The sequence below is a fragment of the Wolffia australiana genome, chromosome 18, assembly GCF_029677425.1.
Source record: "Wolffia australiana isolate 7733 chromosome 18, ASM2967742v1".
Classification (NCBI taxonomy): domain Eukaryota; kingdom Viridiplantae; phylum Streptophyta; class Magnoliopsida; order Alismatales; family Araceae; genus Wolffia; species Wolffia australiana.
In genome coordinates, this window is record NC_135852.1 from 5,127,343 (window position 1) to 5,152,117 (window position 24,775).

The 24,775-nt window shown below is 40.8% G+C and overlaps 2 protein-coding genes across 2 annotated transcripts; both read right to left on the reverse strand.

The window, feature by feature from the left end:
- Positions 1 to 4,774: 4,774 nt before the first annotated feature.
- LOC144715255 (alpha/beta-Hydrolases superfamily protein) lies at positions 4,775 to 17,005 on the reverse strand. Its single transcript, XM_078590190.1, has 9 exons — positions 16,643 to 17,005; positions 15,419 to 15,544; positions 7,061 to 7,159; positions 6,831 to 6,973; positions 6,209 to 6,317; positions 5,908 to 6,015; positions 5,560 to 5,700; positions 5,083 to 5,268; positions 4,775 to 4,960 (listed from the first exon to the last, which is right to left on the reverse strand). The coding sequence occupies exons 1-8, from the start codon at positions 16,712 to 16,714 to the stop codon at positions 5,122 to 5,124; spliced, it is 945 nt and encodes a 314-aa protein (XP_078446316.1). The 5' UTR covers positions 16,715 to 17,005; the 3' UTR covers positions 4,775 to 4,960; positions 5,083 to 5,121.
- Positions 17,006 to 17,625: 620 nt separating this feature from the next.
- On the reverse strand, positions 17,626 to 19,908 carry LOC144714927 (Class I peptide chain release factor). Its single transcript, XM_078589738.1, has 7 exons — positions 19,578 to 19,908; positions 19,123 to 19,182; positions 18,689 to 18,771; positions 18,182 to 18,246; positions 18,070 to 18,103; positions 17,904 to 17,974; positions 17,626 to 17,791 (listed from the first exon to the last, which is right to left on the reverse strand). The coding sequence occupies exons 1-7, from the start codon at positions 19,816 to 19,818 to the stop codon at positions 17,701 to 17,703; spliced, it is 645 nt and encodes a 214-aa protein (XP_078445864.1). The 5' UTR covers positions 19,819 to 19,908; the 3' UTR covers positions 17,626 to 17,700.
- Positions 19,909 to 24,775: the final 4,867 nt, after the last annotated feature.

The window sequence follows — 24,775 nt, forward strand, 5'->3', positions numbered from 1 at the left end:
AATATCCCTATCTCACCTACTAAATTCTCGTCTTTATCTATTCTCATATCGATAAACACTATAGTAAGAAGATTGAACCCTAATAATCATTCCATGTGGAGACGATACGTACTCATCACTAGCTAAATATTCATAGGTAAGTAGTGGTTTACATTTATTGCATAATCTCAATTATCGATGATGATTTAAAATCCTAAAATTGATATTATCACCAGCCTCATGTGCAAAAGCATGAGAGTGTGCTTTCAGGAGTAGGCATGCAGACAAAAGGCAAGGTGGAGGGCTTCCAAGTAGAAATGCACGTAGGCATCCAACTAGTAGTGACAGAAAGAAATGAGGGAATGCGAGCATACTCATGCAGATGCATGGGTGGCACACTAGTAGATTGTGTGCATGGCATTTTTCCATGTTGTGCTCGCATTGCTACACACATCCATGTTGATGGGAGAACTATGGGTAATGTATATTGGCATAGGGGAGGTACAGCAGGACAAAAATAGATAGTAAAATTTATGCATGCTTTTCAACAAGACCCCTTGGGTCAACTAATAAAGTTTCAGGTTTTTAGTGTTAAGGTCAACGGTTTGAATCTAGTAATTATTTTAATTCTGTCTGGATGACATGGCACAATTGAAGATGCATGAGGGTTAAAAGTCATGGCTCGGGTTATGATGTGGTGGTACAACATGGATCTTGAGGTGATGAAATATGGATCTCAAGATAGAGAGGCATGGGACATGAGATCGTGCAGCACAGACTCTAAGCACACTCAAGGCAATGCAGCATGGTATGTTAGGCAATGCACCAAGCTCACAATGCCATGCAAAATGTAACATAGCACATATTTTAGGTATAGCTAGGAAATAATAATGTGTGGAAAATATACAATCAGTAAAGTTTGAGAAAGCAGGGCAAGCATTCATCCTTTACATAGGAGAGAAGTTAGATAAAAGAGAAATTGCAAAAATCCCATTGTTCTAGATATGAGTGGATGTTTTGTGGCCTTCAAGCCAATCACACTACCACATATTTATTTTAATTCATTGAATGAAGTATTTATTCATTATTATTCACGTGTAATGTTCATTATGAAGTCCATGAATATGTGCAATGACCTATTGAATTATGATGAGTTGATAATTTAGTGATCGCTAGTCTTTAAATATGTATGCTAAATATTCATATTTGATGGATCGTCAAGATGACATTATATTATCATGATAGAATAACATTTTTTTATTCTACTTATATAATAAGTAAGGTTGATTTGTGGCTGTTAATGTGAAGACACTAAGGACAAATGATGGGTGGTCTTTGGAGAAAAAGTTCACTAAATTGATCTATATGAATGCCTTCATAGTATTACACCTAAATGTCAATCAAGTTGATTCATGTCATGGTTTTCTAATCTGTTGGTTTGAGACACCAAGGACATATTGTGGATGGAAAACTATATTTTAACTACAGCTTGTGAATCTTTGACCATGAGATTCAAACAAGTCTTAGCTCGGATATAGTAAAAAGCACACAAATATGATGAGTGGTCAAGGCGAAATCATTCTCCCTCAGTATTAGAGGCGATTTACTCAAGGAAGAATATGCAGCTAAATCCCTGGACAAAGCAGTGAGGATATTGGAGAAGGTGTTTGACAATTAACCATACCCTAAGTCGCTCAAAAGTCTCATGCAAATGAAGGATTATATATATACAATAACAGATGATGGTAAAGGTTCCATGAGAGAGTTTGGATATTAGTATATATCTTCTAGATCATGAGATGTAGCTTGGCACCCCAAAGGTTGGATACTTACCCTATTGATTGGGTTAAATCAACACTTAGTTTATTAATCCATATTTTGATATAGTTAATTATTAAGGATGGCTAGAATGATACATGGGCGACTAAAGTTATTGACTAGAATGATGCATGACCTAGAGGGTCACACACATAAGATCATAAGGGCATTGATCATATTTTACTTGATGAGTTTTTGGAAAAATCTAAGTAGGGGCAAGGCACCCATTTTAAGCACCTAGGCCAGTCAACGATGGAAGCCCTTCCCCCATTCCTTCCTTTCTGAGCTCTCTACACTCATCAAAGAAGAAACTCATCATGGTGATAATATCTACAAGAAATTTAGGAAGAGTTGGAGAAGAAGAGGTGGATATCCAAGAGCAACTTGATCACATGGACACCTGTAGAGACCGGGCGCTGAAGGGCTTCAAAACAATCTCCAAGGCAGAAAGTCAAAGGTGAAACAAGTTCCCCACAAGTTACATGTGATGAATTATGTGTTAGATACCCATTTGTAATCTTTCACAGTTTTTGTTTCATAGAAAAGGGTTTTCTATCATTTAAATCGATTCACCAGAACCCAACAATGAGTGGATTGTGACCAATATGAACAAAGGGAACGATGTAGACATCATGTCAAATGAAATTTATGTCATATTTACTAGTATACTTAAGTGATACTTTCCATGAAGTTGACGATGTTTTTTTAAGTTGTGATCAAAATAAGATTTTTATAGACAAAGGTAAAACATAATTGCAATGGACCTTTTAAATAATTAAAAACCAAATGATTGAATCATCTTTGAGAGGATCAATTTTTTGTTTTCTGAGTTCCTCAAAAGCATGTAGAACTATCCATGCAATCATCGACGATTTGAATTTCATCCTCTTGATCATGGTAACCCATTATTGGAGAAAACATCCTTATCTGGTGATTTTGAGCACATTGAAAGGAATGTGTACCGAAGGAGAGAAGAGAGAAGGAAGAGCATCTGAAGACTCTCCTATTTAAATTAACAATTTTTTTATGAAACCCTTGTTTTGAAGTATGTCTTTTATCGTCTGGTAGACCATTTTGTATTATCGTCTAGGTCCATGTATGAGTCTAGCTAACCCATAATATATCCTTCATAGGATAAGCCTAGGGAACACTAACACAACCATAAAATGAATCAACCTAATTAATATTCAAGTACTTACACTGATCGATTCAGTGAACTCTTTCTCTTGAGTGCAACCACAAGATGTCATTTATATCTCCACACTAATGGCTATAGGATTGGTGTACTTATTATATGGGGGGGAGGGATCATATAGAGTTATTCTATTTATAGATACTTTGGTGTCCTTCTCTAGTATCCTTTGATTATTCATATTTGGAGCAAATGTTTAAAAACTAGCAATCTACTTATTATAGACCCTAATTCACTTAGTCATATCATATTTTCATGGACTCTTCATTATAAGGACCACGAGAAGATTATATGAATATATTGTATCAAGGGTATTGAACGCAATGTAGAATGTGAAATTAGCTTGTTGACCGTTTATTTCCGTGAAATGATGATTAAATTATGACTCAGTCATACTTTATTTTACTCTTAGATAAACATATATTCATGTACCCAGGATACTCAAGAATGACATCAAATATTCAGATAGAATAATCTGCCTACATATTTTGATCATGTGATGTGCAATAAGCAATCTTAAAATATTGAGTTGGAATACAATGATATCTGAAGCTTATTTGAAAGTACTTTTAAAATATTGAGATCAAAAAACATATTTTAAAACTTTACAGCAATTCTGGTTTGACAGATTAAGTGAAGTAAACAAGGATTTTTTCTATGCTTGGTTGCCGATTCGTTGGAATCTAGTTTCTTTGTCAACATGGTACAAAGATAAAGGGTAATGACCGGGTAAAGATGGAATGATTTGAGATTATAAAAGAAGGATAACTGAAGTATTTCATAGCTATGAAAGTCCCTGTTTCTATCTATGAAAGCATAGGTATGAAAGTAAAATGTTCATCAGTAGGAAAACAATTTATCCATTAAAAAACAAATAGATGGTCTCACACACTATTGTATCCATTACACCACACAACTGGTTATTCTTGATTAGAGAATGGAGCTGAAATTTTTGAGGTCCCATATGATGAGATTCTAATAATGGGTCAAAAGCATTTCTATCGGAAGATTGGTCTGCTCCTTGTCAACTATGAAAATATGATCAGATGACAGATCGGATTCTGATCTAAAACATATATCTGATCTGAATCTGAATAGGGTCAGAAGTGGGAAGATCAGATGGTGATTGACAAGTACCGCCTGCATGTTTCAGGCAGCATTCGTTGTCTGCACAACACTCAAAATTCGCAGTCCGCATCTCCATAAAGCCCAACTCCACAAACGTGTTCGTGGAGTTTGTATAGTCCTCTGGATCGAGGGGATGCTTATGGTTTAAAGCTAAGTTCATAAGAGCCCATTTAGTTGTTGTGTGGCTCAGTTCATGATCATGATGCATGAACTTCTATAGCCGGATCAAACTAGGCAAATCAAAATAGACTGGCATTGCATAAAATAAAAGCTAGAGAGTAGGATGATATGCTCGCCCAACATCTAGTCCTCTCAGTAATGTGTAGAACTGTTGATGAACGTGCATAAGAAGTTGCAATTCAAACTCCAAAGATCCAAGCTTGGGCTAAACTAAATCCATTCTCAACTAGAGAGGGAGTGTCAGAAATAAGTAATTGTCACTTTTCTTATTATTTTCTTGACTGCTACGCAGTAATGTTGTTGGAAACCAGTAGGTTGACTGTTAAATTGCTTATTTGGATGACACCCAATGTACCACGTATCAATACTAAGAAGTGTGCCACCAAAAGTAAATCATTTTCCCTCTGAAATTGATTTTACTCTATGATTGATCTCAATGGAAGCAGTGCACTGTTTGAGAAACCGAATAAGAGTACAGGGCCAACGGGGAATATATATAAATAAATAAATAGACTAAATTAAATCACGTCGAATAAACTGTGCGAATATTTACAAAAAAAATACCCGAATTTAAAAAATGACAAAATAGAGCCCTAAAGCGTGAGAGGCGTACCCTAAACGGGAAGAAAACTGACGACACACATTTCAACGATCTTCATGAACCTGGAAGAACACCAAAAACAGGAGTAAATCAGGCAGAAAAACTTTTTCCTGTCATGATCTAATATTGATTAACGTCCTCCCTGACCGGTCACAATCTAGCAATGGGAGAACAAAAGGCTGACCTGAAGCAGCAGAACAACGGATCAATTAACCGCGTTGAATCAACCAAGAGTTTGATCCAATTCTTCCTGGAGAGAAGTGAGCCCTGCGCCTTCTATCGAGTGGCTGCTAGATTCATCTCTGGTCTGACCAGAGGTGCCTTGGGCGGAGTCTAGCTTGGGCTTGACGCCGACCCGCCTCAGATGCAGCTGCCACAGTTTCCAAAGGTTTCAATCTCAGTAGAGTTGAGGAGATGAGAGCTGATCCTTTTTGGAAATAACAGATGTAGACCAGGGAATGGGACCAAGATGGAGAGGGACACGACGATGAGCCAAAAAGGCGATCTTACCTTGATTCTAGATTGTGCGCCTAAGAAAGTGGGTGTTACAAGTATTTAGAGGGAAAGGAGCAAACTAACCTAAACCACTAAATGGCTGAACTGCCCCTAATGTGCTAACATGCCGAAGATACTCTTGGGGGTATAGGATAATATCAGGTACCTGGAGATAAAGGTTGACCTCATCTGGCCGAGAGAGGAAAGGGAAATCACCGCCTGACTTGAGGAAGGCCCGCTTGGCCCCCGGATATCGTTCATAAACTTGATCTTTCAACATCTGTGGCACCGCACAGCAGTCGTTCGTCTGGAAGAGTAAGATATCTTAGATCTTCCACGTTTTTTTTAAATTGCAAAACTGTAACAGGGAAACAAAAACATGGGAAAAAAATCCAAAGAATTGCTATTTTCAAAGGGAAAAATTATTTGCTATATTTTTGAAAAAAAGTATCAGAAAATATATTCATCCAAATCAGCAAGTACACTATTCCTTAATGAAAGGTTTATTACTTACGTCCATCAAAGTGATGGCCGAGTCTGAGAGTAAAAGAGAACCGACTGATGCAGGTTCAGCGTTCAGCATCAGCCTAGAGGATAAATCCTCCCTTGACAGACTCTCAATCTGTTCCAAAGAAGCTGAGGAGCTGTTAAGGAAGTAAAATACAATCAAATGCGAGAACTCTGTTGATCAGTGGCGTCTGGTGAAGTAATCCAAAGAAGAGAAGAAAAAATATAATAAAAAGTACTACATAAATTGAAAATTAATAGAGAAAGAATGAAGAAGCCGCATAAAGACTAGAAGAGCTTTGACCAACCTGACCGACCACAAAGTCAACAGAATCCGCAATAAATGGTTCATGCGGACCATCATGAATCCCTGACAAGACGTATCGCTTTAAAAGAAAGGACGGTGTCCAACTAACACTGCAAGGTAGACACAAAACATGATGAATAATTCAGGCATATTTAGAAAAAAACAGCCATATGTCAAGGGCCACTGCTCTTTAGTGGAATATTACAAGAATGGTCAAAGTTAACGATTATGGATTATAACGTACGTCACAACATGAGAAATCAACTTAAAGAGCAAAAGGCAAATTGTGTATGAAAATCTAAGGAAAACAAAAAGATCAAACTGTGGGCAGATCATGATTCCAGACATTGGCCACTTGCCATCGCATCATTCAGCAGATTGAGGGAAAAATGGCAAGGGAAAAAAATTATTTTAATTACATGCCATGAATCTTAGAAAACCTAAATGATATAACGGCTCATCTCATTACGAACTCAGAAACAACTCACACGTGTGACAAAACATTATAAGCTCACATATATAAGTTCAAAAATGAGCGAAATTTTGTTGTCCGTGAACGTAAATGAAGGGAGTCATCACTCTAGAAAGATTGTCAATCATAAGTAGGAGCAAAGCATACTTACAATGGAGACCAAGGCATGGCGGCTGAAAAACTTTTTGAGTCCAGGAAAGAATTTGAGAGAACTAGAGATTTCACACGTCTAGGACGAAGCTGAGCAAAAATTTGAGCTAGAAAACCTCCAAGAGAAGTGCCGTACAGGTGAACCTGCAACGAATACAAAAATGATTATCAATGATTTTTTAATACATGATAATCAAAGTTATAATATGGCTTCATGTCTGAAATTCTTACATGGTGTACGTTGATTGCGTCCAAAAATTTCTCAAATGCTTGCATCCATTCGTGATGATTCCAGACGCGAGGAATGTCAACCGAAACGACCCGATATCCCTGAAGAGGATTTCATGAGATAAATAAAAAAGCAGTCATTTGTCAGCCTGAAATAGCAGTCATAACTGGAGACATAAGATGTCAAAGAACTTTCATAAGTAGAGAAAAATATCTGTATTTCAACCTAAAATCTTTCTGAATTATTGTCACTTAGAGCTTTGACGAAATAAGAGAAAACAAGATTTTTTTTTGAAATAATAGGAGAAAACAAGATACTACGTAAATTATCTTCTTTAACATGTACTATGGAACGACACTTTTTGGAAGTTCTGAGAGGTCTCTCACTTGTTGATAATCTTCAAATCATATAACCTGATGAGGTATCAAGCTATTTTCTTGAACATAGGCCAGCGACTGTTACGCTGCCTGAGGACCAGAGAAGCGGACCGACGCCGCCGATCTGGAGAGGGAGCTACGACGGAGAGGAAGGAGCTCTACCATGGAGAGGAAGGAGCCGTCCGATTGTCTGATTCCAGTTTCATTCTCTATCCTTTCTTCCAAACTGAGATCAGATTCGCATTGGGGTGGATATTCGTGAATTCTTGGATTTCTATTGGAAATAATTCGTTGATACTACATTGGTGTATCAGTATGGTATCAGAGCTCCGTTCTGATCGGGAGGGAGCCGAGGTTTATTCCAAATACTTTCCGGTATATCTCAGTCCCAGCCGAAATATTATCCGGTATTCTTCAGCAGCTTCATGCCACGAATTCCAAGTTAGAAGTTAATCCTTCTACCTCAGCAAGAACTATCCAAAGGGATACGCCAAGGTAAGGCCATGTACAGATGAATCAAGATTCATCTTCAGAACAGAAAGTTTTATTTCGCAAGGGTAGTTTACCTTATTTTAATGGATCAAATGCACAAATGTGGCTAAACTGTGTAGAAATATTTTTCAAGATCAACAGACTGACAGATGAAGAGAAGTTACAATTGGTTTCATTGCACATGGAAGGGCCAGCACAAGGATGGTTTATATACACATAGGAGAACTTCAGATTTGATCATTGGCTGGTGTTTCACCAGCACTTCGAAAGAAGGTATAATTTTTCTGCAAGATCATTGTGTACTCAACTTATGAATCTCAAACAGACTGGCACAGTATCAGAATATAGATCAGAATTTGAAGATCTGACGGCTTTTCTCTCTCACATACCGTCTGATGTTCAAGAAACTGCATATCTCAGGGGGTTGAAACCTGAGGTCAGGGTAGAGCTGAACAAATATAGACCCTCTGGCATTCAAGAAACCATGGACTACTCTATGAAGCCAAGAGCAATCTAGCTATCTTGGAGGAACAGGATCGTCAAGCTCAAGTAACTACAACTCCTCCTAAGGTCATCCACAATAACAATCAGAGAGCATACCACACAAATAGAGGGGAAGGCCAATATCAAAATCAACAACCCCAGATAGCTCAAAATCCAGACAGAACTGAAATACCACAAAGGGGAAGCAAGAAGAAGATTACCCGGTTATCAACGGAGGAGTTTCTACAAAGAAAGGAAAAGGGCCTATGTTATAACTGTAATGAAAGGTACACTCCTGGTCATTGATGCCAAAAGAATTTAAGCATCTACATGCTCCAAGAAGACAGAGGAAGAAGACCAACCAATTACTGAGGAAGATTTAATGCAGCTGGATGAAGCGCCCCTGATCTGCGGAGAGTTCATGTCCATCCAAGGGACTAAACCATTTACAAACCCCAAGCATGGGTCTTTCAGGCTATGGGGAATTCTTTTTGACCACCGAGTAAGGATTCTTATTGATGGAGGGTGATCCAAAAGCTCAATATTCTTATTCATCCTTACCATAAATTCAGCATTGCTCTGGGTGACGGATTTTGCAAACAAACCAAAGAGATTTGTCTTAATGTCCCTATAACTTTCCAAGGACTCACCTTCGAGCAGAATTTTATTCCTTTCCCACTGGGCAGTTGTGACATAATTTTAGGAATCCCTTGGGAGGATAATGATAGAGCCCCCATCAGGACCTATCAGAGAACTAAGAGGCATCGAAGGGACTTTGAACTCTACACGTACCATGGGAGCAGCACGTTCGGCATCTAACTGAAGTTTCGAAGCTGAGTTATAAATAAAGAAAGAGGGGACTCATAAGGCAATCGAGAATTATTTCAAGAAGTCGTTGCGTTTTCAGTGGGAGCAGAGATCCTCCAGCTCGGGGATAGAGGGCTTAAATCCGGCCAGCTTCTCTACTCCTTTTCTTACTATCTCAGTGCTTGTGTTCTGTCATTCTTCACTGACTCTGGAATTATTCGTTGGATATTACTACTTATGTCTGAATCATCGTTACATTGGTTGAATTCTAGAATACGGAATTCAGTCTGGAGCATTTCTTCATTTATTGATGGAAGAATCTATAAGGCTCTCACTGGGAGAAGGGGCGTCGGAGGAGGATCGCTGGAGGAAGATCGTTTGGAGGAGGAGAGGACCGGGACGTTTGAAGAGGAGAATCGTCGGAGAGGCTCTCGGGACATCGGAGGAGGTCCACACAGAAGAGGGTGGTGCAGAGCTCGCAGGGTCACCAAACTCTGCGCAAGGAGGTTCAAAGAAGGGCAAGATAGACATGCCTGGGCAAGAGAAGGGGTGGACGGAGGTGAGAAAGCACGGGGGAAGGTGGTCAGGATGGGAGGAGCATGGAAATGATCGTGGACAGCCATGGCGAAGGAGGAATGAGGCGGTGGAGGAGAGGGGTCGAGAGACGTGGAAAAAATGCTTCAGGTGTCTGGGGTGGGGGCATCATGCACGTGATTGTCGAAATTCGCTCGTTTGTAGGCGATGTCGGGGGGTGGGACATCGACAAGCGCAATGCCCAGACGCGGCCACCGACCATAGAAAGACAAAGGAGGTACTGAATGCGAGGCGGGTGAGTCTTATCCAGGCCGCGTGCATTGTTGGGAAGATTGAAGCAGGTGAAGTGAGAGAGGAGGAAGTACAAGAGGCATTGGTGAGGAAATTCCCGGAGATAAAGGGGTCGGAGGTAAAGAAACTGGAGACGGGAGAGATATTGGTCCGAGAAGTTCCGGCGACTGAATGCATCGCAGTGTGTGGGTGGAGACAGGTGATTGGTGAAGCAAGAATCAAATGGCAGCGCATCATCTGGACCGGAAAGGTCAGGGATAGAGCGTCGAGGCCGGCTAATATTGATGTTATGGGGGTACCAGCCGCTTATCGATCCGCCCGGAATATGGAAGCATTAGTCCGATCTTTTGGGAGGCTGCGAGGGGTTGTTACGTCGGGCCTAGAGTCGGGTGACCCAGATCTGGCAGTGTTGGATGTGGAGGTGAAGGAGGATGCGGTGGCATCAGCGCGGGTCCTGCTTCAGGGTCATAAGGGCACATATAATGTAAGAGTACTGGAGCGTCAACCACCAGCCCCACCTGATATAGAGGGTCATGAGCCCCGGAATGAGGCGGTCGGAGGCGGTAGGTGAGAGAGTTTGTCTCCAAGGGAAGGGGAGATGGCGCTGGATGCGAGGATTGGCGAAGGCGTGGTGGAAGACGGAGGCAGGAACCAAGACGGTGGTGGCAAAGGGGAATAATGAAGAGGGGAACTTGTGGGTATCAGAGGATGTGAATGCAAGTGATGGCATGATGGAGACACATAGCTTGGGAGCGACCGAGCAGAAAGGGGCCAGGAGAAAGGGCACACTGTGATTGCCAAGAGGGAGGCGATTATTGAAGGAAGACGGAGGCAGGAACCAAGACGGTGGTGGCAAAGGGGAATAATGAAGAGGGGAGCTCGTGGGTATCAGAGGATGTGAATGCAAGTGATGGCATGATGGAGACACATAGCTTGGGAGCGACCGAGCAGAAAGGGGCCAGGAGAAAGGGCACACTGCGATTGCCAAGAGGGAGGCGCTTATTGAAGGGAGACTTATTGGGTCGTTGCATTGGTTATGAGAGGCAGCAACTTTATATCAAGAACGTCGACAGAGCGAAGATATGGCTGGAGGTTGGGAAAGGTGGGAAGATGCATTTCCCCCGAGATTGGATGGTCGTAAGAGTGAGAAAGACAAGGCGCGACAAGACGGAGAGGAAAGCAAACAAATCGAGAAGCATGGCAATGGAGGAGATTGTGACCGAGGAGACACTCGAGCAGGAGAGGGAGGCGGTGGCGGACGAGGTTGACGATGCGACACGAGACAGCACTGTGGGTGTGCTCGGAGGCTTCGCGGAGACTCTAAAGGACGGGAGGGGTTTGTGCCAGGTTCCATGAGATGCATATCATGGAATGTGCGGGGGCTCCGGGATGCCAAGAGGAGGGGGATTGTGGGCAAATACTTAAGGGAGTGGGGTGCCATGGTGGTGTGCTTGCAGGAGACGATGTTGGAAGACTGTGGAGTAGGGGAATGGCGTGGGGTTGGAGGGAGTTTGCTGGAGGGTTTCATTTCGGTGAATGCAAGTGGGCGATCAGGGGCGTGGTGATTGCTTGGAACGAGGTGATCTTTAAGAAGGAGGAGGCGTGGCGTGGTCAATTTACGGCGGCCGCAAGGTTGACAAGAAGTGATGGTCTGGGGGTGGTCATAGCTTCAGTTTATGGACCAGTGAACGCCAGCCTGAGGGAGGGGCTATGGTTGGAGATAGCGGAACTTGTGGATAAGTTTCGAGGGATGCCATTGTTGTTTGGGGGGGATTTCAATGTGACGCTAGAGACCAATGATAGGCCAAATGGAGGGGGTGGGGGGGCGTGACCAGGGGTCGGAGGAGTTCTGGGCTTTCTTGGCGGCAGCAGGTTTGCAGGAGATGGGGCCAATTGATTGTCGCTACACATGGAGGAGTTCGGAGAGAGCGGCATATAAGTCTCGACTGGATAGGTTCCTATGCTCAATGGAGTTGATGGAGAGGTTCCCGGGGGCAGATGTACGAGCCTTGTCTAGACCTATATCGGACCACACACCGATCATGTGGCAGTCTCATGAGGGCCATGGGCGGACCACATATTTTAAGATTGACAAGTCATGGCTACGAGAAGGGGGGTTCAGAGAGGAGGTAAAGGATATATGGCGGACACATTAGGAGCAGGAGCCGAGGGCGAGTAGAGTGGCAAGACGCATAGATGGGCTGAGAGATCACTTGAAAAGCTATAGAAGGAGGATAAGGGAGGCGAGATGTAGAGTGAGAATCAAGGCCCTCACAAGGATTAGAGAACTGGATGAGGTGGAGGACAGTCGGACATTAATGGTTGAGGAGATTCAGGAACGAAAGAGGAAGATGTGTGGTGGCAGAGGAAGATAGGAAGGAGGAAATGGATTGGACACAAAGGTCCCGGCAGCTCTGGTTAAAGGAGGGGGACGCCAACACGAGGTTTTTCCACCTTGTAGCTAATGGACGACGGAGGGTGAATCAGATTCTATCAGTGACGGTCAGATCACAGAGTTTTACCAGGACGCAGGCAGTGGGTCGAGCAATGGCGGAGCACTTTCGTTCGATGTCACGGCCGGGGAGTCCGAACAGATGGAGTTGGACAGGCCAAGGGGCGTCTCAGTTAACTCACGGTCAGAGAGAAGAGTTGGTGTGGCCTTTTGATATGGTGGAGGTTCAGGCAGCTATGGTAGGATTGAATGGCGAAGGCACCCCGGGACCAGGCGGCATACCGGTGTTTTTCTACAAGGAGTTCTGGAATGAGGTCAAAGAGGATGTGATGGCCACATTGGGGGAGCTCAGAAACCCTCAAGCAAATATGGAAAGGATAAATAAATCCTTCCTATTTTTACTACCGGAGCGGCAAGGGGCAGAAAATGTAGGCGACTACCGGCCCATATTTTTATCCAATTCTATATATCTTATAGTTGCAAAGGTACTGGCTAATCGATTACAAGGGGTGCTTGGGGACTTGGTTGGTCCGTTTCAGTCTGCTTTTGTCCCGGGGAGACAGCTGGTTGTCTGTGCAGTCTTGTCAGGGGAGATTATTGCTTTGTGGAATAAGAATGGGACCAAGGGGTTCATGTGGAAGGTAGATTTTGCGAAGGCATATGACGCTTTGGATTGGTGATTCCTATGGGCAGCGCTACGAACGAGGGGTTTCCCGGAGGAATGGATCAAATGGGTGAAGCGATGCGTGACGTCTCAATCGTTTGCGGTGTTGGTAAATGGACACCCAGAAGGGGAGTGGATTAGACCGCAGAGAGGGATCAGACAAGGGTGCCCACTAGCACCGATGCTTTTTGTTTTGGCAGCTGATGTACTAGCCATAAGTACATCCTTGGTATGTGGAAGGGGTTGTATTAGAGGGTTCCAGATGCCGAGCCAACCATTGGGCATCCCTTTGTTACAGTATGCCGATGATACACTGTTCTTTATCGAGGGATCGGTAGAGGAGGCAAAAAATTTGGCGGCACTCCTGCAGGTGTTCGCGGATTGTTCGGGACTGCACATCAATAGAGGAAAATCAGAATTTGTGGGTTTTGGTCTATCGCCGGAGGTGGAGACCCAGTGTGCCAGTGCGAATGAAACGCCAGTGGGATCATTGCCTATGAGATACCTAGGGCTACCCCTATCTGTCGGTAACCTACAAAAAGCAGATTGGCAACCAGTGGTGGAGAAGGTGGAGAGACGCTTAGAGGGATGGAAACAGAGAGAGCTGTCGCGAGGGGGAAGACTTGTGTTATTGCGATCTGTATTATCAGCAATACCAACCTTTTATCTATCCTTGTTTAAAATTCCGGTGGGTGTTAAGAAACGCATGTTCGGAATCATGCGGAGATTCTTTTGGAAGGGAGCAAATGCAGGGGGAGGGCGTGGCATGGCGCTGGTTTCATGGAATGACATATGCACGTCAACTAAACAAGGTGGACTTGGGAGTACCTGACATAGATACACTGAATGTGGCTCTACTGACGAAATGGGTTAGATGGATCGTGGGACCGGAGGATGACTTGATTAAAGATGTAGTGAGGGACAGATACGGCTCCAATTTGGGTTGGGAGAATTTGATGGACAAGGTGAGGGGGGAGTCGGCTTTTTGGAGAGGGATGAGGAAGGTGCTTCCCTTGGTCAGGGAGTCTTTCTGGGCCCAATTGGGGGATGGTGCCGGCTTTAGGTTTTGGATGGATAATTGGACGTCGCATGGACGATTCCGTAACCTGTTCCCTCGCCTGTATGCCCTAGCCCGTCATCGGCAAGCGTTGGTGGATGAGTGTTGGGATGGTGTGTGGTGTCCAACTTTTGCCGCCATCTTATCTAATCAGCAGGTGGAGGATTTCCTAAGCCTTCAGCAAACACTGAGCAACTGGAGGCCAATGGAGGGGATGACAGATGGATGGGTGTGGACATCAGGCCCGTTCTCCAGTTGAGGAGTATACCAGAGGTTGAGAACACACCACAATGAAGACCCAATCATCTTAGGGGCATGTCGCTCAATTTGGAGGCAAAGGATACCTTTAAAGGTTAGGGTGTTTGCCTGGATGCTCGCCAGGAAGCGGACAATGACCCGCGTGAGACGTCGAAGGTTTTTTCCGGCTGAACCATCATTATGCCTTTTGTGTACGGAGGAGGAAGAGGAGTGTGAGCATCTTTTTTTCCAATGTCGGCTTGCTCGGGCGCTATGGGCTAGCCAGGGGCTAGCAGAGATTACGTCGAGCTCGGTCTTATAGGCCACACTGCCACGGCGCCAACATGGGTTTGACAAGGAGCGGGGGCAGAGATTCGCGGTGCTTTGGGCGATATGGTCCCACCGCAACGAGGTCTTATTCAAGGGAGCGGCAATGTCGGTGGAAAGGGCTACTAATGATGTGGAGAGGCTTGTATTATGTTGGTTTGGTCCTGGCTGAGGTGGAGGGTATGGGGGGCATGATGGGCCATATGTTTTTTGGCCTACACCCCTCCACGTCCACGTGTACGGAGGATCACCAAGCTGGGTGATCTTCTTTATTGTTCAAAAAAATTAAAAAAAAATCTATCAGGCTCTCACTTGTTCATAATCTTCAAATCATATAACTTGAAAAACTGAAGATAGGACAACTATAAGAAATCTAACCAAACAAGAACTGATCTTTGCATATTCTCTAGGAGAAATTCTATAGGTCCACAAGATAAGCGCAATCAAGTTTGTTATTCAGTCGTATTTTTTTCAACCTCCAATATTTGAATGGATTGGATACCTTGAGTTAAAAAACAAAATGAAAAGTTTAGAAATATAATTTCCACGGCCAGCTCATAACCATTTGCTGATAAATATGCTATACTCAAACATTGAAGTTAAGCTGGAGAGGAACCACATGTTGAAATCGTGAACTACCTTCACGGAGAGGGACAATATCTGTTTGTAGTAAATATCAGCAGTTCCTGCTAATCCAGGGATGCAAACAAGCGGAGGCACTGACTTTGGACCAAAATCATAATATCGCCATTGTCTTGATCCGACCTGGAAAGTTATGATTAGAATAGGACAGTAAATAGTTAAAGAAGGAAAATTAGGATCGAGAAAGATCTGAAAGCAGCAAAGGAAAGGGAAGTCTTCTTTCCTAGAGATCATAAATTGGTTAAATTAGAGGATTTCCTATGGTGGGCATGCGTTTAACAAAGAAGAGAAAAGAGATATGGGGAGCACAGTAAAAAAATCATACTTTGAAAAAATATGGGAAGTACAGTAAATCATACTTGGCTCTGCAGGATGTTCATGATCAGACTACTACTGAGAATAACATTAATGGCGATAAAGGATTTCAAGCAAGTCAAAGATGTTAAAACCTAGCAGATACTAATAGTTGACATTAATGGCTCACAAACTTACAATCATGCGGAATTTGTCAAGCAGTTTTGGGTAGACGAGGTTCCCCAATGCATATTAACATCAAATAAGAGAACACACATCATCTTTGCGACTTTGTGGAGCTTTATTGGCTTCATTCAAACGTCACTTGTGATGACAACAGTTAAGATTAGAATGATTTAATGCCTAGTAGGGCTTTATGTGTATTAACAAACACTTATGAGTAGCCCTATTCTCCATTAAAGCATTATAATTTTAACGATTGAATCCGATAAAATCCCACGATGATGGTGTGTTGTTCTAATACACTTGTACGAAACTGTTAACACAGTCGAAATATTCCGGAGCAAAGTAATCATACTGAACATCTTTCATCATTCCCTCGACCAAAACGAGAATGATAAGTGCCACGCTAACACAGGAATCGATTCAAAACATCTGACGATTGACGTTCTCGTCAATTAGCTTGACGATGTCAAATCTAAAAGCCATTCCGATACGTCAAATCACACTCCAATCTTGCGGCTCGTGAACTCAGCCTTCTAAGAAAAGGAAATTCGGCCTTTTCCGTGCGCAGTATGAAGGAAAACCGCTCTAAGGTTACCTCAAACTCAGCGATCATAAGAAAATCAAACAGTGACGTGAGAAAGCGACACTAATACTATAGCACAAACCAAAAAACACAAATCTTCATAATTCAGATCCCGACGCTCCATTGCTAAATAACGATCCAGTGACTCGAAAGCTTACCGAAATCTTGTGAAGCGGAACCTGAGATCTGAAGTAGACATAATCCCCGGGCGCCGAATTGGCGCCTTTCATCCCTCCTCCGAATTTCAAACCGCCGGTCCTTCCCCGGAACCTGAAATTGTTTCCGATCACGGCACCGAAGCCGATCCTTCTCCTGAGGTTGATTCCCTCACCTCCTTCCACTCCAGTCACTGCGATTAAAGAAAAATGGACGAAGCACCGCACCAAATCTTCCAAGATTTCAACACAAGGCGTATAGAACTAGTCTTCGATCGCCGATTAACGAGAAGGATCGGAGAGACGACTTGCAGATCAAGAACGAAGAGTGGACCTCAAATCGAGATGAACTCTCCCGCATCATAACAGACAAGACGAAGAGATTTATAAATATAAATTCAATTTCTCTCTCCTGCCACGTGTACACGGACGGAACGGGACGGAACGAAAAGGAACGAGACGGGCGCGGGACGGAACGGGACGGGACGTAACCGCTCTGAACGGGACGGAACCGGACAGAACTGTAAATTGGACGGAAGCGGACGGGACGGTACGGGACTGGACTGTGAGCTGTCAGCCTGTTAGTATTAATTAAATCTCATATCTGAATTTTGAACAAAGAAATATTGGGTTTCGTCTTTTCCTTGGAAGTTCATAAAGTTTTATGAAGCTACTCTTGCAGATTGTGCTTTGAAGAGTAATTAAGGAAGAAAATACATGCAGTGACTCAAAAAAATAGATAAAATTATGTCAAATTGCTGGTTGCGTGGGTAACAGTTTATCATCAGAGACTTTACTGAAGTGCGATTTTTTTTTCTTTTTTTGAAGAAAAAGAGGGAAGATCACCCCAAAGCAGTGATCAACCCAAACTGAAGTCAGAGTTTGTCGTCAAATACAGACCTTATTGTTAGATTCAAGCGCTTGCCAACTGTGCTAAAAGCTATAGCTGATAACAAGGGCACTACTTTTCCTCTTACAGCAGAATGTTGTGTTTCAACACTTATAATTGATTAAAATGATAAAAAATGTTCCAGTTAATTGACTACAAAAGACCTGAATATTTAATCCCAACTATCTTTGGTGCGCCTTATAGCCTTCTTCTGAGAGAGAGCTTTCTTATTCTGCAGCCGTTTGTGCTCTGCCGCATTCGCCCTAATCGATAAATGATTGAAACGATGATATTAAGCAGTATCTTTAAGAATTAGAGATGCAACGATGAATTAAGAATAGGCAATAAGAAGGTTTTTGAAAATGAGGTGCGTACAATTTTGTGATCCTTTTCTTCTGTTCTTCGGAAGGAGGAGGGGGAACATATGCCGCAGCATCGATGATTGCCTGTGAGGTATAAATTTTCCACCAATGGGAAAAAAATTTAAATCAATTTTAGTTGAAGAAGAAGCAATAAATTTTATCGTCGGAGGCTATTATACCTGGAGTTTTTCCAGGGCATCTTCAATATTGCCCCTGCGGGTAAAAAATAAAAAAATATTATAAAATGCTTCGTAGTGGGTACTCAAAATAATAAAATGCAAAAGATGGTACTTCTGCGTCCTGGTTTTCGTTGAGGATATCACAATCTCTCCATCTCTATTAATTCGGTTCTTTTCCTGTGAATAGAAAGAAAATTAGATCAAAAGGCAAAAATAAATCCATTGGCTTATTTGACAGGGAAAAATGAGGGAGATAAAAACTTGAAAATCCTGCTGCTTTGAATGTAAACCAAGATAAGAAATTAATGATCAAATACTGAAAAGAGCCAATAAAGAGAAAATTGTATATTTGACTTGTTTCAAATATCTTTTAAAAATGCAGAGCTGTCTATGTCTATCAACACTATAAACGATTATCATTAAAGAAACAATTACAGTAATTTTTTGGAGAAATTAGACTTGCACTGCACGTCGATGAACTAAAATGAGTGGGGTCGACAAGAGGGCGTTTCTACCATCGGTAAAGAAAAGAATTAATGAATAAAGAAAAAACAGAAGTTTCGAGTATAGACAATGAGTAAATTTAAAAGAAATTGATGAGAATCTAAAGCAATCATACCATGAGCAATATCCTTTCTCTAATTCTGTCACTCAACCAAAAAGCATTCTTCACATTGAAGCGCATATCGACCTTCGTGTTAACTGCAAGATTGAAAGCCAAAAACTTTATAAGAAACCGTAAACCCCACTAGATATAAACCCAGTCCTTTTCCCTTTTTTGCGTTGAAAGAAAATAAAAACCCAATAGCTAACAAGATTTTCCCCTTAGAAAACATGAGACGATAAGTAGCAAAGGAAATTGCATAATCCATGAACCACGTTACAAATCCTCCTGTTCAAATTCGCCGGGCCAAATAAATTTACCACGACATGATATTTTGAACCTAACTATTTTCAAAAGCTTTGTGTTCAATTATAAATTTTCAATGGAAATATCGAAAGTTTTGTGTCTGACTTGTTTATAACAACTATATCGATAAATTCTAGACAAACCTTTGTTAACGTTCTGGCCACCTGGACCGCCACTCCTCGCAAAACCAACAGTTACATGATCTGCAAAACGGAACTTTCAATCACATGATCGAAAATTTAAAAAATACAAACGAAATTACTCTTAAAAAAAAAAACAAACAAAATTACTCTAAAGATATTTATCACGACGAAAACAACGAAAAAAAGGTATTAGATCGAATATAAGAAAAAGACGAAACGAAATTCAATGATAGTTATCATGAAGAAACCAACGAACTAGACGAAATGGGCTTAAATGACAGTAGTCACGGAGAAAATGAAGGAAAAAAATGGTTCTTTAATAGAAAACAGACGAAATAGACAATGATCATGCAGAAAACAACGATCAACAGCCATTAGATAGAAAAATTAAACAAGAGAAATGAGAATAAGATTCACAATGCCAGTCTTTCCCAATTCCTCGACGTCGAAACAACCTATGGTGATCTTCGGGGTGGGTTCAGACCCGGCGGACAAAGACCGCTCCTCAGCTTCCATCAAGATCTTCTGCATCTCTGCGAGCCGCGCAGACACCTTACCCGCGCCATCGCCAGAATTTGTCGCCGCACAACGCACTCTGACGACGCTTACCGGGACTTGAACCACTCTGAGCGACGGATTGAATCCGAAGAGTCTTCCGAGCATATGAACACTTCGTAGGATCGTCGTTCCCGCCATGTCGAGCCCTGAATTCGAGCAATCTATCGAAGGCGAGGAGATTCCGCCATTGGAGCTGCAATGTAGAGAGAGCGCGATAGACAAATAGAGAGAAGATGACACGTAAAAAATAAGGAAATTCTCCTAATTTTGTGGCTACGATGCTTTCGAATTTTTTGAGGTTTAATACATGGCCTTTCTGATTCATTTTAAGAAAAATATGTTATTTCTTATTAAGGTTTGTAGTGATTTAGCATTTTCACATTTGTTTGTGATTTGTTTTGTGAATGCATAGAAAAGTGATATAGACACTTTTAGGAGAATAAATGACCAGTTTATTATTTTGTAAGACATTAGCATATATTTCTTTAGTGGTGTAGCATATTACAGTTGCTTGTATCGCCCATGGGGAGTGCTTGGTTCACATTTTAAAATAGTTGAGATTATCCTGGTTAATTGAATTTTAGATGAATTGTGGCATTTTAAAGATTATTGCCATCTTTATCCAGAAAAAAACCCCTTTCTACTGTATTTTGTATAAAAATTCGAGAATGTGTGTATCGAGACGCAGTGGCTTTTCACAATGTGTTGTGTTTGGTTGATGATTTCTTAAAAAGATGATCAGGTAAATGTACCAATAATGGGCAGCAAAAGCATTAAGAATGATAAATGTACAAATAACATGTAAGACACTAAAGCATTAAGAATCGAGTTTATAGAATTGTTAAAAATGATAAATGTTTTAGTTTAATCTTTATTGACATAATCATCTGGAATGGTCAATGTCAAATGCATGATCAGTACAGTCTATCCCAAGGCAAAATCAATATCGACCACTGAAATATGTATAGAGTGTCCTAGGTTGTGGGTTGACAAATCAAAATTCCGTAGGAACAATCAAGGTCAATTTTATGTCTCCACTAAGATGCATATTTTAGAGTCACGTGTCCACTAACTTGTCATAATTCACATCTTATTCACAAAATTTTATCATTTCAAAAGAATCACAAATCTCTTTAGTTGTCAGCAGTTTCTCTTGTAATTCTTGACCCTTCAAGTTAAGCATATAAGTGAATCGTTGTTTTCTTTAGTGTTTTAGAGTTTCACGTTATGAAGACAAAGAAGAGAATTGGAGAAGGGCAAGGAGGAATAAATATTTGTCCTTTTTGTGTATCTTTTGCTTCAAGAAGTCACTGCAAAATACAATAAAGAAATAACTCTAAGGTGCCACAACCAGTCAAACAATTAATGTCATAACATTTTAATGCAACTACCCACATCATCATTAGCCAAAAGGGAGTGGACAACACTTGATGCTCTGTTAAAGGGTTCCGCCCTAGGCACTACACCTAGAGCTCTAGGAGAGGCAAAGCAGCACTTGATCTCTAGGCACTAAAGATATACCTTGAGTTGACAAATCTAAGCTGGCACAGGATAGGTTTTCTAAAAAAAATCAAATTGAATATGGTTTAGTCATTATACCGGCTTTCGTATTTCTGCATTATTTGATATGTATGGGACTAATCTATTAGTATCTCAGATAATGTCGGCTGTATTGAAATAAATAAATGAAGTGCATGGCCTGATGAGCCATGACTAGAAATTAATTCCTAAAAATTTTGTTTGCTGGCTTCCTGCTGATCTCGTCCATACTCTACCTCATAACACGTATTTAAAAAATATTTAGCCTACCAGTTGTCTACAAAGTGTTTCAAGGATTTTTCTAACATCAGGTTCTTAAATAAATTAATATTCTTCTGCATAATATATTTTATGTGAATAGTTTGACATTATTTATATATATATAATTTTTAAGTTTGAATATTTATATATATTTATTATATTTTATGAATTAAGAAATATTTATGAAGATTAATGATAAATTTACAGTCTTAAAATTGTGCCCGACACGTGTCATCATTCGATTCAATCTTTGGTATTTATTAGCACATACAATCATTATGATAAGGTACTGTTATGGTGTCACTAATCTAAGATTCCTTAACGGATAACCATTAGCAGACACATTTGTGTAGAAAATGCGGAAGACTAAAAAAAGAACTCATTTAAATAGCAATAAATGTGGAAGAAGATTGAGAACGTAATAAATATCTTTTGATGCATTTCTCAAAGCTGAAAAGTCTAAAAAAGATGGTGTGAATATGTGGCAGAATCTTATTGCTAGAAAAGGAAGACATGTATGACGTATATTGTGAATCCATGCGGCCACGCCATTCCTTAAAAGTTGTCACTTACACACATCAGCGTGTTAGAAGATAGATTAATATAAGAGGCACAAAAGACAAAAAAGTTTGATGCTGCCTGCAGGGATGCATCTCCATAGTACAAAATGATTGGAAGGCTTTTATTTTTGTTTAAGAGAAATGAAACCCTTTAGTGTGACATTTAAAAATAAAAGGTCATGTTTGTCTTTTAGTCCGTATGCAGGGACATGTGGCATGATGGATATTATGTGGTCATCAAGCCAATCACACTACCATGTTTATTTAAGTTTATTGAATAAAATATTTGCGTTCATTATTATTCTGTGTGATGTTTATAATGAAGTCCATGAATACGTGCAATGACTCAGTGAATTATGATGAGATCATAATATAGTGATCACTATTCTTTAAACATGTATTCTAAATATTCCTATTCAATGGATAGTCGAAGACGGACATCAAATTATCCTGATAGAATAGCACTAACTGATCCTACTTATATGATAAGTATAACTGATCTTGTGGCTATTAGGGTGGCGACACTAAGGACAGATAGTGGGTGTTCTTTGGAGAAAGAGTTCACTGAATTGATCCGTATGAATCCCTGAATGATATCATACCTAAATGGCAATCAAGTTGATTCAAGTCGCGGTTGTATAAGTGATCCACTGACCTGAGACACCAAGGAGATCTCGTGAGTGGACGACTACATTTTGACCATGACTTACGAGCCTTTAATCATGGGATTCTAATAAGTTATAGATTAGATGTAGTAAGAAGCTTACGGAGATTGAGTGGTCAAGATGGGATCATCCGCCCTCATTATAAGAGGAGATTGATCGAGGAAGACGATGCATAAACATCCCTGGCCAGGGTAGTGAGGATATCGAAGAAGGCGTTCTCCAATGATCCCCGTTACGCATCAGTATTAATCGAATGACGGATTAGGGTTTGACGATAAACCATGCCCTAAGTCATTCAAGAGTCTCGCACGGATGATGGATTATATATAAACGGTAACCGATTATGGTAAAGGTTCCATGAGAGAGTTTGAGACTACTCAGTATCTTCTAGAGCACGAGGTGTAGCTTGGCACCCCACGGGCTGGAAACTTAAATTGATCCTTATTTAATTAATCTATATGTTGATATAATTAATTCATAAGATTGATCAATAAATATTATTGGGCCACTAAAGTTATTAACTATAATGATACATGGGCCTAGAGGGTTGAACGCACAAGGTCGTAAGGGTATTGGTGGATATATTTTACTTTGTAGGGTTTTTGAGAAAAACCTTAAGTGAAATATAAAGAGGAAAAGGGGTCTCATTTTAAGCATTCATGCAAGCCTCCTTTGAGAGCTTTCCCTTTGTCCACTCTCTTCTCCACTCATTCAAGGATAGTGTCTCCAAGAAGAGTTGAAGAGGAAGAGATGGAGATCCAAGCGCAGAGAGATGGCGTGGATACTTTTAGAGGCCGGACACGTGAACGGCTTCGGAATTATCTCAAGGTGAGCATGTCAAGGGTGGAATAAGTTCCTAAGAAGTTACACTTAATATTTTGTTTTAAAGATCGATTGTGAATCGATCGACACGCTTCCATGGAACGTGTTTTTTCGTGGACGAACCAAGGCACTAAACCCAACATGGCACTCTCAAAACAACCAACTATGGAAGACAAGGCAATCACACCAATCATAAAATAAAGTATTATTAACGATTCTGACTGATAATGGAAAATGAGTAAGTGACACCATTGACATCGAGAAGAGATAAAAAATGGATGTCCATTATTTCTCCAACTTCAAAGCTTCATATATGACAATCTATAAGTGAGCTAAAATTTTGAGGGTGGCTCTGTCTTCTCCACCACTTTTCATCCTTGCCTCTGATACGTAAATAGATGTGTGTATATTTTTCAAGTTCATCGTTAAACTTGCCTCTTACATTTGTGGGCCGATTGAAAGCTTGTGAATTTTGAAGATCCCTCGAGCTTTTTTGTGGTGTCTGAGGTGTGTAATAAAATGTACAAAGAAGAGGGGGGAGCTTACCTGCACTTGTAAATTGCTGAGATCCTAGTAGAACGTAGGGATATATGGTAAGTATCATTGTCTTACATTATTTCTTCTTGACATCATTGGTAGCTTGGATTACTTGCATCATTCTATTCTACCATAACTTCTCGTCGTTGCACATTCAATCAGGTCTTGCATGTCACTGTCTCCTCATCATCTTTACTGGTCATCACCCTAACACTGCTAGTTCTTTTCATCACATTGCTCACGTGTTTTTACTTTCTTATATCTTACCCTCGTTATCGCTGTCAATTGTTCTTCTAATTATCACTATCTACTATAATCATACTAATGTTATCACTCTCTCGCCTTAAATTTTATAGTCTCTCAACCCGTATTCTATATGTATGTCATCTCATCTCACTAATCACAATTTAAAGAATGTTAAATCCTTAATTATCTGTACTCATCGCTTGCTAAGTTTGCTTAAGCTAGTACATGCTTATATTGCTTCTGATCCAAACTCAAAAACAGGAACAAGGAAATAAAGCCCTAATTTTTGAGTTTATCAATGAAAACCCTGATTGTTAAGTTTACCAATCAGGGCTTTAATTCAGAGTATATATTCCAACTTAGAAAATTAGTGCCTCTATAATTATAATGTCAAAAAATCATAAAAGTATACTCCAAATTAAAAAAATCATTTACTTAAGAATATAATGTTTTAACATACCATTA